The 16254-nt window shown below is 42.0% G+C and overlaps 1 protein-coding gene across 7 annotated transcripts in view; it reads right to left on the bottom strand.

Annotated features, from left to right (window-relative positions):
* The window catches only part of LOC137524479 (uncharacterized), a 128483-nt gene that overhangs the window by 96500 nt on the left and 15729 nt on the right, over positions 1–16254 (bottom strand). For 5 of the 7 annotated variants that reach the window (XM_068244395.1, XM_068244396.1, XM_068244397.1 and 2 more), the window contains exons 3-4: positions 8724–8893; positions 8502–8612 (exon numbers count right to left, since the gene is read on the bottom strand). In XM_068244395.1, coding sequence (XP_068100496.1) covers positions 8502–8612; positions 8724–8893 — 281 coding nt within the window. Of the gene's footprint in view, positions 1–7840; positions 8293–8501; positions 8613–8723; positions 8894–16254 lie in introns of those variants that run through there. The other 2 variants (XM_068244394.1, XM_068244393.1) reach the window with 2 other exon arrangements.

The following is a 16254-nucleotide window of genomic DNA, read 5'->3' as shown; positions in this document are numbered from 1 at the left end:
TAGGTATACTTTCTCATCCACAGTTGAAATAGTCAACCCCAAAAATTCCATAGATTGCCTGGGCTCAATGGAAGACTTGGACCAGTTAATTAGCCACCCTAGAGACTGCAGAAAATTGAGGGAAAGATCTACCTGTGCTCTTACAGAATCTGCTGAGTCACCCCAAAATAATAAATCATCTCAGTAGGCTAAAACATTTACTGACTTAGTTCTCAACACTGCTAATACTTCAGACATAAGCTTTGTGAAAAGCCACGGGGCCGAGGACAGGCCAAAAGGTAATGCGTTAAATTGGAAGTGTCTTACCTCTCCCTGAACGCAAGTGGCAAATCTCAGGAACTGTTGCGATATCAGATTTCTGTACCTTACGGTCTTGTTCAATATTTTTAGGTTGAGAATAAATCGAAACTCCCCTTGAGGCTTTTTTACCAGAAATATCGGGGAATAACACCCCAGTCCTCTTTGACATGCTGGAACTTCCCTGATTACTCTTTTTTGTAGCAATGCTGAAATTTCCTTTTGTAGGGCCTATCTCTGTACTCGAGACCTCTGTTCCTGATTTATCCAGAATCTTAGCGGAGGTGGGGATTTGAACTCTATGGTATAACCTTCTAACACAATTGTCTCCATCCATTGATTGTGAGGAAGGAGATGACGCCACAGCTCGTAGAAGTGGGATAACCTTCCTCCCACTGGTAGCCTGGCGTCATTGTTTAGTTTGTTTTGGATTTTGGGCAAGGCTAGACCTGCCTCTTTGTGGTTTATTGGGCCCCCATCTCCTTCTAGAGGAGGTTTTAGGGTCTGGATCTGGTTTATTAGGGGGGGCGAAAGGAACGCCTAGATTGAAAGGGCCTCCTCTTCGCGGGAACATTTTTCTTCGCATCTGCAGTTCTTTCTAGTGTTTGCTCTAATTTAGAACCGAAAAGGAATTCTCCTTCACATGGTAAACCACATAACTTAGAACGGGAAGAGTTATCCCCCTGCCAAGTTTTCACCCATACCCCACGCCTGGCTGAATTAACCAGGGCCGTGGTTCTGGCTGTTAGCTTTACTGTATCATCCGCCGCATCAGTGAGATAATTGGTGGCATTAAACAACCTAGGGAAGTCTTTAAGAATCTCTTCTCTAGGGACTCCCGCAGCTATCTTATCCTGGGTTTCTGCTAGCCAGGTTCTTAAGGACCTACCCACTGCCGTAGAGGCTACTGAGGGTTTAAATGTTAGGGAAGAAGACTCCCAAGCCCTTCTTAAGAGATTGTCAGTCTTTTTATCAATGGGATCTTTTAAGTTCCCAAAATTTTCAAACTGTAAAGCTGTCTTCTTTGATACCCTCGAAAAAGATGGATCGAGCTTGGGAGAATTACCCCAGAATTTTTGGTCTTCCGCAGAAAACGGGTATCTACGACATAAGGAACGGGGCCAAAAGGCCCTCTTCTCCGGATCATCCCACTCCTTCCTAATCATATCTTTTAAAGAGGAATGGACTGGGATGAAACAAGTCTGGGGGTCTGACAAGCTCTCGTACATTTGATCCAAGGGCGTCAAAGGTTTTTTTTCAATAGTGATTCCCATGGCAATATGCATATCAGACAATAATTCTTTCATAAGTTCTGGTGAAAAAGCAAATTTCTGATGCGTATCAGATCTATCCACAGTATCCTCAGCGGATATTTCTTCAAAGGAGGAGATTTCTCCCTCCTCCTCAGAAATTTGCGATCCTTCTGACTCCTCACCCCTTTTTCTTTTTGAGCTGAGGGGAGGAGGTGGAACTGCCCGCACAGAGATATCAGTAATAGAGGGGGGCCCCTGAATCTGAACATCGCTATCCAGAGGCACAGAAGCAGAAGTTGAAGCAACAGCAGCAGCAGCCGCAGCAGAAGTAGAGGCTATAGCTGAGTCTTTTATATCCTTTATAGCAGAAGACATCTCTGAACGCATCCACCCCATTAAATCCTTGAAAACAACTGGCGATTCGTCTTTAACAATTTTGTCGGTACAATATTGACATAATTTCCTGGAGGTAGGAGCTGATGAAGATATACGGTTACTACATATAACACATCGTCTTTCTTTGGAGGTTGATGCATGTCTACTCTGAGTGGACTGAGAAGATGACTTGTCTTTATCTTTATCACTCTTGTCAGATTTAGCAGGTTTGGGCTGAAAAATATCAAACAGAAAAAAAGTCATCAGTCCCCTCAGTGTAAACTAACAGCAGTGTCCGCAAAAGACCATACATTTGCTCACCAGAGAGGGTTCAGGGCCAGACTCTGCAGATTGCAGATTAGAAAGGCCTGCGGCGTCCTCCATGGTCACCAGCAGCATTGAGACCATAAAACAATTTTTGGGCTTAAAAGCCCTACCCTCACCTCCAGCTCCTCCTCCTTGATGATTCTCAGCTGGTCCGCACTTCTCCGCATCAGCTCCTCCAATCACCGCCGCGGCCTGCACTCAGCCCAGTCACGTGATCTCCGTCATGCGGGACGCCTGCGCATGACGTCACTGCGCCTCCACCGGAACTTCCGGAAAGCGCTCTGCCGTCCATAAATCTTCCGGATTCCGTGGAGAAGCCTCCCATACGCTGGACGCGCGGCACACTGAGTCCCCTGCTCAGCCCGATTTGCCTGCTCCACCGCTGCACCTGCCACCTGACATGGGAGCATAGAGACCTCCCCACCGCCTCCGTCCGGGACAGGAAAAACAACTGGAGAACATCTGTGAGTGGCTTGTATTTATGTCTGCTGTCCATTATGCAAATTTATTTTATTAATAGCTTCCTGTCCAGAAGTGGGAGGGAGACAAGTCTCAGAGGAGGGGTGCTATCCCAGGGACGTTCTGGGAAAAAAACAATTTCTTATTAGATGAATTTTAATTTTATTGAGTTGATATGGAGTTTCATCTGACTCTACCAGAGGCCCTTGTTTCCTAAAACCATTTGGTACTTATTACCTGAGGAAAGTAGCAATTGTCCCATGAAATGCGTTGTATCTAGACTGTACCCAATAGAGTTCTTGGCTATACCCCAACCTCAGAAGGTAAGTGAATAGGTGTACTCCTTTTTTTACAGTATGTGAAAAGTATCCGGTGGATGAAATTTGGGAGACAAACATCAGGGACCAGGATGTAAAAAAATAAAATAAAAAGAGAACACCAGGAACACCAAACAGTGTAGTATTTTCAGGCAATAGGATAACAAATGAGACAAATACTACCGATACTTACAAAACTGGGTTGTTGATAGGCTAGCACAGTATCAGGCAACTGGAATACTGTCTCCACGCGGATAGGAAATATTCTCCAGGTTGGGTTGTGCAGAAAAACCCACTGGATAAATATCACAGGGATTCTCTGTCAGGGAACACCTCTGGGGGAAGGGAGAGCTGTATACAAACTGGGAGGATGCACACTAAAGGTTGTATGCGATCAATTCTGAGTGGACACTGAAACAGTCTTACCTCAGACTAAAAGTATAGAAATTAAAGAGAAACCACAACCAAGGATTGAACTTCATCCCAATCAATAGCTGATACCCCCTTTCCCATGAGAAATATTTACCTTTTCTCAAATGGATCATCATGGGGCTCTGTATGGCTGATATTGTGGTAAATTCGCTCCCACAGTGTGATGTCATGACCATGGTCCTGACATCACACTGTGGGAGCCTTGTTGCATTGTGGGAAATAACAGCTGTTTTCAACCGCCAAAAAAGCAAGCAGCATCTCCTTCCTCTTACATCACCTGCCAGCAGTAAAAATTTCACCATGTGATAAATTTCAGAATGTAAATCAGGGAGAGAAAAGATTTTACTATGGGCAAACACTGACTAAATAATTTAAACATAATTACTGTAAAAATTGAGTACTTTTTTCATTATGTTATTTTCACTGGAGTCCCTCTTTAAGATTTATTTTGATTAACACCAGGAAGAATGATGCATTTTGCAGGACCTGTCGCTCAAAGACTGTGCATTCAGCTGTATTAAGACTTAAGTTATATATCGACCTGAAGAAACGGGCAGGTCCTGAGAAATGCGTTGTCCTTTCTGGTGTCAAATTTAATTTCTATACCTTCTGTCAGAGGTAAGACTGAATTTATTGCATACAACCTTTGGGGCACCTCCTCCCATTTCGTACATCCTTTTTTATGTAACCTTTTTTACGTTTTTTGTTTATATTTGGGTACCTGCAGAATTTATAAGGAAAGTGTGTGAGATTGTTACTGAGGGTATTTCTTTCTTTTTATTAGGCTTGTGCATCCTCAGGGGCGGAGCTGTCCTGAAAGATGACTGGAGAATGATACAAACTCTACTCTCCTTACATATGAAGTAATTTTTGAGAATACTCAATTCTCTTCCATCAGGATGACTGAATGCTCTTAGATGCTTTCTTCAGAAAATATACATTTAATGGCTATCCAATTAAAGTTACATACAGTCATGGCTGAAATTGTTGGAACCCCAGATTTTTTTTCCAGAAAATCAAGCATTTCTCAAAGAAAAGTATAGCAGTAACACATTTTGCTATATAAAATGTTTATTTCCTTTGTGCATTGGAACAAAACAAAAAAAAGGGAGGAAAAAAAAAGCAAATTGCACACAACACTCCAAAAATGGGCTGGAAAAAATTATTGGCACCCTTAACTTAATATTTGGTGGCACACCCTTCGGAAAAAAATAACTGAAATCAATTGCTTCCTATAACCATCAATAAGCTTATTACACCTCTCACCTGGAATTTTGGATCACTCTTCCCTGGCAAACTGCTCCAGGTCTCTTTTATTGGAAGGGCACGTTTTCCCCAACAGCAATTTTAAGATCTCTCCACAGGTGTTCAACGGGATTTACATCTGGACTCATTGCTGGCCACTTCAGAACTCTCCAGCGCTTTGCAGCCATCTATTTCTAGGTGCTTTTTGACATACATCTGGGGTCATTGTCCTGCTGGAAAACCTAAGATTTTGGACGCAAACCCAGCTTTCTGACACTGGGCTCTACAGTGTGACCCAAAACCCTTTGGCAATCCTCAGATTTCATGATGCCGTGCACATATTCAAGGCACCAGTACAGCAAAACAACCTCAAAACAGCATTGAACCTGCACCATATTTCACTGTAGGTAATGTCCTTTTCTTGGCAGTAGAATGATGTGCTTTACCAAAAAGATCTATCTTGGTCTCATCTGTCCATGAGATGTTTCCCAGAAGGATTTTGGCTTACTGAAGTACATTTTGGCAAACTGTAGTCTTTCTTTTTTAGGTCTCTGTGTCAGCAGTGGGGTCATCCTGGGCCTCCTGCCATAGCTTTTCACTTAATTTAATCGTTGGATAGTTTGCGCTGACACTAATGCTCCCAGAGCCTGCAGGACAGCTTGAACTTCTTTGGAACTTATTTTGGGGCTGCTTATCCACCATCCGGACTATCCTGCATTGCAGCCTTTCATCAATTTTTCTCTTCAGTCCACGCCCAGGGAGATTAGTTACAGTGCCATGGGATGCAAACTTCTTGATAATGTTGCGCACTGAGGACAAAGGCAAATCTAGATATCTGAAGATGGACTTGTAACCTTGAGATTGCTGATGTTTTTGGCCTCAAACAGATCTCTTCTCTTTCTGTTGTCCAAGCTTAGTGTGGCACACACAGACACACAATGCAAAGACTAAGGGCCCGTTTCCACTATCGTGAATCTGCATGCGTTTCCTGCATGCAGATTTGCACAGCCAATACAAGTGGATGAGCCTGTTTCCACTTGTCAGTTTTCCTGAGCGTTTTTCTGTGCAGGATTTTTCTGCATGGCAGAGCCCTCAGAATTCGTTTGTGTGTGGAATGCAGGCGAATCGCCGCTAATGTATTTAATAGGGAAATCGCCTGCGGCTTTGGTATGCGAATTCGCATGGAAATCAATGGAAAAGCACACCGGCACTGCCATGGTTAAATTCGCATACAGCGTCATCCATGCGAATTTGCATGAAAATTCACATGCACCCGCATGCGAAATTCACATCCACATGCGAATTTTGCCGCAGCGATTTCGCAACGCAATAGTGGAAACGTTCCCTAAGTGAACTTTTTTCCTTTTTATCTGCTTTCATGTGTGATTTTTAAATTGCGCAAAAGGTGGATCAGCGCAACACCAGGCCGCCTCCGAATGGCCTCCATCAGAGATGCGCTGAGCCCCCCCAGGAACTATAAACGCACATTGAACCCAAACAGAAGCTCTGCATATACACCAAAAGCATGGCTGTTAAGTGGGAGCAGCTGACCAAAAACGAATTACATTAGTACATAGCAAGGAAATGAGCAGCGCTACTTAAAAACAGACTAGTGCCTACCTGCAAAAGAGTGCAAGCCCCACTTGTGGGGTCGAATACACACCGAGCATACACGTGACCTGTCTACCACTAGAGGAGGATGTTGGTTTCCATTAACAGCTTGCATTTTTAAATTGCCCACACCAGTTACTTGCCCCAGGTGAGTTTAAACGAGCATCACATACTTGAAACAATCTTATTTATCCACAATTTTGAAGGGCGCCAATAATTTTGTCCTTGGAGTTTAGTGTAACATTATGTGCAATTTAATTTTTTCATCTCCCTTCTTTTGTTTTGTTCCAATACAAACAAAGGGAATAAAAACAACATGTGTATAGCAAAATATATTTTACTGCAGTACTTTTTGTGAGAAAAATACTTAATTTTCTGTAAAAATGTCTGGGGTGCCAACAATTTCTGCCATGACTGTAACTAATACTTTGTAAAGTGCTGTGGAAGAGATCAGAAGTATAGAAATGCAGGAATACTCACCATCATTATCACACTAAAGGCTCGGACACACGTCAGATTTTTTCAAACGACCGGTCGTTTGGACGTTAAACCGGGCGTGTGTTCGGTCGGTTGTTCAGCTAAGACTCCGCCAAGCGGATCGTTCAAGTCCAGCCTTATCAGCTGAACGACCAACCGTACACACACCCGATTTGACGTTCAAACGTCCGATCGACCGGTTGTTTGCAAAAATTAGATGTGTGTATGTACCTTGAAAAGGTATTGCCTGCAAGAACAATTGTTTCTGCGTTCTGCTATTTACATTTAGCAGCATACCACATACTGCTACTGAATGTTTGAAGTGATCAGCAACTTCACTTGCCTGTTCTTCACTGCACGCCTCCTTTATTAACTCACCCCAATAAACCAATCAATGCTACTAGTTACTACAGTACAGTATAATCTCATTATACTAAAATCTGATATAATATAAACTTCTGGTATAGTAAATGTTCAGGTCCCAGTCAAGCACCATTAGAAGTATATGGGAGTAATGCCTGGTATTGTAAACCCAGATATATTAGAAATTCTGTAATAGTAAATCGGTTTTGTTTTTTATGGCCCCTGCTGTATTCTGTATCCGGCTATAGTGGAAAGTGGGCAGGTGCATGCGCCATACGTCAGTCAGAGACCCATAAGCTGTGGTCAAAGTGCTGCCAAGAGAATGGATTGCCTGATGTTATTTTCAGTACAAATGAGTACAGTAACAGTGATTCCTGTTATTAGTTCATGTACATAGCCTCACTCTGTGGAGATCAGTATGACAGGTTACTCCTTGTGTGCCTCACTGGGACAGTGTTTTGCACTAGTTGGACCCTATCAGTAAAGGGGTAGGGATTGCAGGAAGAGGAGGCGCTTACAGTCAAACATGGTGAGGAGGACAACAGTAAAGAAATGAAGACTGACAGTGATAAAAGAAATGTCTGCCGGTGCTATGGGGAATAGCACTAGCTGCAAAACACAATGCTTTTGTACATCTGCCCCGATTTTTCCCATAGTGAACCTATCTGGATTCCAGTTTGGCGATTTTCAGTGTTTATAAGTACAATGCCATCCTTTATTTCCATTAAAAGTTTCACCCACAGTCTGTTTGTATTTCCTGGGAAAAAATGGTCGACCAAAAACTATTTGTGATGCTTTGGATGAGGTAACTCTCTTTACAGCTCCATCTTGAAATGTCCTAAATCGGGGAGGGGAACATCAAGCTCCTGGGCACTAGTGAAAGAGGTTGAGCTCTGGGCAATCTTTGCTTCCAATGTCACTCCCAGCTGCTGGATTTGAGAAAGCACCTCTTGGTGGTGACACTGTCTCTGCCTCATCTGCTCCTGTTCCCATCGGTTTTGTCTCTCAATCATAGACTGCATGACTTGCGTCAGTCTGAGGATTTCACCTCTGATAGAGTCCAGCTGCTTTGTACTTGTGTCTGCATTGGCTGCAGGGAAAGGAGGGGTCGTCTGTGTACTGACATCTTTTAGCTGCTAAGTAAGAATGAGAAGAGCCATAAAACTACACTTTAAAAGGCAAATCTACCCATAATTGCATAGTTTGGTTAAAAAAACCAAACAAACAAAAAAAAAACCTGACATCTGTCTTGTGAATTATGCTCACAGTTTAATTTACCTCTGATGGAAAAATATACTAATCAAAGACAGCTTGGACCAAGTGATAACAAAATGACCTTTTGTACCTGTGATTTAGGGAGGGCTTCTGGTCTCAGAGGTTGCTGATTGTTGACTGATGCTGGCAGAGGGTAAGGTCCTCCATGATTCAACACCTGAATGCCATTCTGAGAGGTGACCTGATAACATAACATAACCAACACATAACATAACCAACACCAAAAGTCAATCTGCAAAATCTTTTATGATTGCAGACACTCCAGTTGATAACATGACCCTGACGGTATTACCTTCTTCTGTAAATTGATGGCTCTGTCCACTATCTTCTTGGTGACGAGCAATGCTGGGTTCCTAAGTGCAGGCAAAGGGGTTCTTGCTCTTCCATTATAACAGAACGGCTGGTGAGGGATGGGTCGGGGTCCATTCAAAGGATTCGGAGCAGGGCGTGCAGGGCAAGGTCCTAATACAGAGAACATACATTAACCATCACACCATTATAAATCATAGGGAAAGCTTGTACAAACCAGTCAGTGCCAATTTAAAGAGAACCCAATGCCTAAAAAAAAAATGTAAAAAAGTAAATACCTATGGAGAGGGAAGCCCTCTGAATCCTCCAGAGACTTCCCATGCTGTCCTTTGCCACTGCCTGAGACTTTCATTAAAAACAGGAATAAACTCTACCGTAACAATCAGTAAAAACATGTTTTGCTCCTTTTTTATATTACCCATAAAGTTATCATATTTGCTTTTGAGCATAGGTATTATTGTCCATTTATAAATTACAAATTTCCAAAGTACAGTTTATCTGCTCTAAAAGCTGCCATTGTAAATTATTGCATAGCTGTTGTATTTATGTTTTATAATGTATCCAGTGTGATTTGCCTTCTGTGTACACTTTTTGTTTGTGTTCAGCTGAAACACTGCTAGCAATGTTTACTAATAATGGCTGATAAGGAAACAAAGATAATGTAATTACTTCCTCAACTTTGGCATTGGAGCTAAGCTTCCCATTGAAGTAGGAAGTGCAGTGTTTCATGCTGGGTACACATGATACGTTTCTCCGCTCGATTTTCCATCCGATCATTTTTTTCCGCTCGATTGTGCGCTAATTTCTCTTATCTTCCGCTCGTTTTTCTTATCTTTTTCCATTCACTTCTATGAGAAATCAACCCAAAAACCGATCGGAAGGAATATCGGACATGTCTGAAATGATCTATCGAACGAATAGACCAGATAATGTATCAAATGTGCAGGTTCAAGAACATTTGGGAAATAGTGATCACAACATGATAACGTTTGATCTGGTGACTGATGGGCCACGGGGCAGCGGGACCACTAAAACTATGAATTTTAGATAAGCAAAGTTCAATCAAATTAGGCAGGCACTAAGTTTGGTGAACTGGGATAATGTACTACAAGGGGAAGACACTGAAGGGAAATGGCAAGCTTTTAAACTTATACTCAATCAATATTGTAGTATGTATATCCCATATGGAAACAAAATATCTAGGAATAAAAAAAGGCCTCTATGGATGAATAGAAAGGTTAAAGATAAAGAGGAAAAAGAATGCCTATAAGGTCTTAAAACAGGAGGGGACCGAGGCTGCACTAAGCAATTATAAGGAGTGCAATAAAAATTGTAAAAAAGAAATTAGGCAGGCAAAGATTGAAGCTGAAAAACAAAAATCGCTAAGTATATCAAATCTAACCCCAAAAAGTTTTACAAGTACATTAACTCTAAAAAAAGAAAGGTTGACTGTATAGGACTCCTAAAAGATGAGGGTGGGAACTCAATGGTGGATGACCAAGGTAAGGCAGAGTTATTAAATGCTTTCTTTGCTTCTGTCTTCACAAAAGAAACAGGACTGTTGCAAACTACAGAGGCGGAAGAGTCTCAATCTTCTAACTGTAATATTAAATACTTAACGCAGGAAGAAGTGAAGGCAAGACTAAATAAATTAAAAATAGACAAGGCACCTGGCCCGGATGGCATGCATCCTCGGGTCCTAAGGGAATTAAGTTCAGTTATAGATAAACCCCTTTATCTTATCTTTTGTGACTCTCTTGCAACTGGCAGAGTCCCAGTGGATTGGCGTACAGCCCACGTTTTCCCATTATTTAAGAAGGGCAAAAAATCAGATCCAGGAAATTATAGACCTGTAAGCTTAGCATCAGTTGTATGCAAACTATTTGAGGGGTTACTAAGAGATACTGTACATGACTTCATAGTAGAAAATAATCTTATTTCTCAGCATCAACATGGGTTTACTAAAGACAGGTCCTGTTTGACTAACATGCTCAGCTTTTATGAGGTAGTGAATGCTAATATGGATATTGGAGAATGCTGTAGATGTGATATACTTGGACTTTGCAAAGGCCTTCGACACTGTTCCCCACAAAAGTCTGGTGCAAACGTTGAGGATGCAAGGACTGGGGAAGAGTCTGTGTTCATGGATAGGGAACTGGCTAATGGATAGAAAACAAAGAGTTGTGGTCAATGGATCGTACTCAAAATGGGAGACTGTTAGCAGTGGGGTCCCACAGGGGTCTGTTCTGGGTCCAGTGCTCTTCAATTTATTTATTAATGACCTAGTAGATGTAGTAGTGAGCAATGTTGCTATTTTTGCAGAGGATACAAAATTGTGCAGAATCATCAACTCTCAGGAAGATAGTGTCATATTGCAACAGGATCTGGATAGGATGGCTATATGGGCACATACATGGCAGATGAAATTCAATGTTGACAAATGTAAAGTCATGCATTTTGGACGTACTAATGGTCTAGCACCATACAAAATAAATGGGATACAGTTGGGGACATCAAACTTGGAGAAGGACTTAGGAGTACTCATTGACAACAAGTTAAATAATCGTACTCAATGCCAAGCAGCTGCAGCTAAAGCGAACAAAATTTTGGGATGCATTAAAAGGGAAATAAAAACTCTAGATGCGAGCATAATATTGCCCCTGTTTAACTCTCTAGTAAGGCCACATCTGGAATATGGAATTCAGTTCTGGGCACCACATTACAAAAAAGATATTGCAGTTTCAGAGCAGGTGCAGAGACGAGCAACAAAATTGATACGTGGGATTGAAGGTCTCACTTATCAAGAAAGGTTAGATAAACTGGGTTTATTTAGTCTAGAGAAAAGACGCCTTAGAGGGGATCTAATTAACATGTATAAATACATCAGAGGGCAATATAATAGCTTGGCGGACGAGCTTTTTGTCCCTAGACCTTCTCAAAGGACTAGAGGACATAATCTGCGCATGGAGGAAAAACGTTTTAGCCATTTATTTAGGAAAGGGTTCTTTACAGTAAGAGTGATTAAGATGTGGAATGCATTGCCACAGGAAGTCTTTATGGCAAACTCTATACCTGCATTTAAAGGGGGCTTAGATGCTTTCCTTGTGTTGAAAGACATCCATGGCTACAATTACTAGGTAATGCCTAATGATGTTGATCCAGGGATTTTATCTTGAGTCGGGAAGGAATTTTTCCCTTTAGGGGCTAATTGGACCATGCCTTGTAAGGGTTTTTTCGCCTTTCTCTGGATCAACAGGGATATGTGAGGGAGCAGGCTGGTGTTGTACTTTATACTGGTTGAACTCGATGGACGTATGTCTTTTTTCAACCAAAATAACTATGTAACTATGTAACTATGAACCCATCTATCGAGCGGAAAAACGTATGGTGTATTCCCAGCATAACGGCTTATTTCTAATGGGAGTCGTGGCCATTTCCGATTCAGCCATGGCTCTGCTGTGTAGACGCAGCCCAAATTGCTAAGCCACGCCATGCATTGCCTATAGAGATTCAGCTGCGTGCTGCATGAATCTGCAGCAAGCCATCCAGGGCAAGCCATGTTACACATAGGCAGCATTTCCCAGTGCAGCTCGCATGCAGGGAAAGCCTGCAAATCTGTATATAGTGGAATTGAGCCATTGCTCAATTGATCTATGGGATCCTGGGGCTTCCCTCTTCTTAAGTAAATTATTTTGTTCAGGTACACTTTAAAGAGACAGTGAAGCGAGAAAAAAAATTATGATATAATGATTGAACTCGATGGACGTATGTCTTTTTTCAACCCAAATAACTATGTACCGTAACTATGATTTGTATATGTAGTACAGCTAAGAAATAAAACATTAGGAGCAGAGACATAAGTTAAATATTGTTTCCAGTACAGGAAGAGTTAAGAAACTCCAGTTGCAAAAGAGCCATTGAGCTCCACCACTTTCAAAGTCACAGAGAGCTCTGTCTGCTGAAGCTTCTTATCTCAACTGTCAGTGATTATTTTCTTTTTCTCTGCAGAGGACAGTTCAGTAGTTCACTGGCCTGCTCTGTAAAGTCATTTAGAATGCTAAGTAATGTGTAAACTGCAAATATTAGAGAATGATGCAATGTTATAAAAAAAAAAAAAAAAAAGCTATATAACTAAAAATAAAAATATGGGAATATTTTCTTTGCTACTAATGTTCTAGTAATTATCCGTACTACACAACCAATTCATTATATAATAATTTTTTTTGCTCCAGTGTCTCTTTAACTGATCAAGGTTTCAGGGCATAGATTCTACGTCCTAATTAGCCCCCCTGTGTGTTCTAGGACGTAGAATCTACGTCCTGCATGAATTCCCACTGTCTGCCGCCGCGCGTGCATTCGCACGTGACCGCGTGTGCACAGTCACATGCATGGTAAAGTGAATGATTGTTGCTGTTAGCTAGCAACAATCATTCAATAAAGTTAGAAAAAAAAAAAAGTTGTAAAAGTAAAAAAATAATAAATAAATAAAGTGACATAGTCCCAATAAAATAAAATATATATTTTTTTAATTCCCCATTAATTTTTAACCCAAACCTAGCCTATTAACCCATGATTAACCCCTACAATACCTAAACCTGTTTATAAACGTTTATTGACTGCCGCCAGTAGCGATCGGATGCAGTTACTAGGGGGAAAGTTTCAGGCCCCAATGCTCTACAGATGTAACGTTCTGCCATTGCCTAGTGATGCATCTGTACAGCTCTATGCCCCCTGAACTGTCACCCCAGCGAACGCATTCGATCGCCACAGACGTGCAGGTTGGGGATAACAGTCCACGTCATGCTCAGCTAGAAGTAAAATGTGGCATATGGGTATCATTTTAAATCGGGAAGGGCCAAATAATTTATTTATAAATGTTTTATAACAGTGGGATGTGATGTGAAAATTAGGAAGGGTGAAAAATGAATGAAAAATGCTTGTTTTCTGCATTTACGCCTAATTTTTCCCCCAAAAAATGGACTATAAAACAAAATAGTTTTGGGAGAAAAATATTACCCAAAGAAAGCCTAAATTGTACTGAAAAAATAAAAATAAAAAAATAATGATATGTATCACTAAGATGGCATAGATAATTAAAAAGTTACAGCTGTATCAAAACGACACAGCTAAAGTTTCAAAAATGTCAGGAACTTTAAGGCGTAAAAACCGTGGAACGAGAACCAGTTAAACAATTGAGAGCTACAGAAGGGACTTGGTGTCGCTTCAGTTGGATGACTGATGTTAGTATTATTAGCAGCCTGCCAATAGGGAAGGGAAGTACTGGGAAGTACTGAGATTTTACAATTACTGTATATTCCTGCGTATAAGACTTAATAATAATACTTAATACTTTTTAACCCTTGAAAATCTTCTGAAAAGTTGGGGGTCGTCTTATACACCGGGTATCATTGATGCAGGGTGATACCTCCTATCCTGTTACCGCCTCTCAGATCTCGCTGCAGAGGACTGCAGTGAAGCAGCGCAGGCGCACATGTGTGAGATCTGAGAGACAGAGAAGGAGGTAAATAGGATACGAGGGTGGGCCAGACAGGTGAAAGAGGCATTTTTATGGGCACAGCGCGATCTATTCTTGCATACCGTTCTGATAAACAGGTAGACAAGGAGAGTTGACCAATCCAACCAGTCAATTGACTATATACTGTTATATACTAGGTACCACAGACAGTACAACACCAGTATCTGTTCATACATAGCACCAGTATATGATTTTTTTAAATTGTTATTTGGTATGTGTTGGAAGAGGAGTAGTCTTATATGGCAAATATATCCCAAACTCTATATTTTACCTGGAAAAGTTGGGGGGGGGGTCGTCTTATATGCCCAGTCATCTTATACGCCGGAATATACGGTAGGCTTATTGAGGGAAGGGGTAGAGCTTAAGGAGGGTATTTATTCTAGGCTTATGTCCAAGAGAGCTGGGTGGTTAGGGCTAGGCACAGGGAGAGGAGTGAGGCTAGACAGCAGGGATAGAAAAGCTTTATGGAGGTCTCGGTAACCCTGGAATGGATATTGTGAAGTAGAATTTAATGTTAGCTATGAAAAGGGTTCTGCAGGGAGGGGGAAGGGATTGCTGTATGGAGTTGGGAAGTATTATTTTTCTTGGTCAACTCAAACTGGATTATATTTTTCTAATACAAAGTTCTTGTACAAATCGTGGCAAAATATATAATAAGATAATGAATGCATGCCTGTCCCGAGAAAAAGCTACAAAGGTATGTTCATGCAGGATCCACGATGCCTCTGTGCATGGTCAGCTCCTCTCTTCCTCCCCCCACTTCCTCCACAATCACTTCTTCAAAAATGTGACTGCTGGCTAAAGTCATATTTTCAGACAGGAAGGGGCAGGATTGCAGTGATGTTCCCTCCTCAGTTTTTTCCTGATTATTATGCAGTACATTGTTGTTATGCTGTCATGGCAACTGGGGACCCACTCAGGGCTTTCCTATTGGCCGGGACCGCCGCTCTGATGACGCCATCGTCTCCCTGGGACGTAGTCCCAAGTTACGAGATGGGCGCCCTTTGATGACGTAGTAGTACGGATGTGATGTGGAAGTATGGACGCATCAATGTGACGATGGTGAGAGCGCAGGAGGGATGGCGGCTCTGGCACTAAAGAGACAGGTGGGTGTCAGTGATGCCATTTAGCACAGTTATGCACAAGCTGATTGTAGATGAAGCAGTACCCCATCAGGTCCGCCGCTTAGTCCCGCCCACAGTAGGGTTGATTGGTTCACACTCTGTGGGACATGTAATGCTGAGAATACACGGGTCGATCCGGTGGCCGATTAGCCGCCGGATCGACTCCCCCTGTGTCCCCGCGGATCAATTACCGCTCGTCCCCGCCGGCGCTCCTTATCAGTTGCTCGATTCCCTGCCATTGTCCGCCAGAGAGGATCGAGCGGGCGGGGGTCAAGCAGCGTGATCAGACCAGCTGAATATTATCAGCTGGCCGGATCAGCTGCTCGATACACAGTATAGAAGCGTACCGTGTATCCCCAGCATAAGATGCACTTGTATGTTGTTTGTTTGTCACGGCTATTGCAATTTGAAAAAAAGCCTAGAGCCCGAAACAGTGGACTGTCATTGGAGCCTCTCCATTAAAATAGCTATAAGTTACTTGGGTGGTGCCAACTCATCTTTGAAGATCTGGTCCTTAAGGGGGCAGAGACCACTAGTACTTAAGTGGTTAAATAGTAAATTTTTACCTCTAAAATGTTTTTTTCCCTCTCTCTCCCTCTCCTATAACCCTCTTATGTAATTGGCCTCTCTCCATCTATCTACTGTCGTGGTTCTCCTGGTTCCAAGATCGCAAGTGCGCCTGGTAGCACCTTTCCTAGAACCGTTTTGGGTTTACGTTTTTAGGCTGTGTTTTTTGGCTGTGTTTTGCTGTTTTTAGCTTGCGTTTGTGTTTTTAATTTGTGTTTTTAAAATGGCAGTAGTCTGACTTTTAATACAGGAACCCACCTATCACGTTTTCAAAAGTGGGTAAGGTT

This window comes from Hyperolius riggenbachi, chromosome 7, assembly GCF_040937935.1.
Source record: "Hyperolius riggenbachi isolate aHypRig1 chromosome 7, aHypRig1.pri, whole genome shotgun sequence".
In the NCBI taxonomy this organism is placed as follows: Eukaryota; Metazoa; Chordata; class Amphibia; order Anura; family Hyperoliidae; genus Hyperolius; species Hyperolius riggenbachi.
Note: the sequence above shows the minus strand (reverse complement) of the source record. Positions and strands in the feature narration are given on the sequence as shown.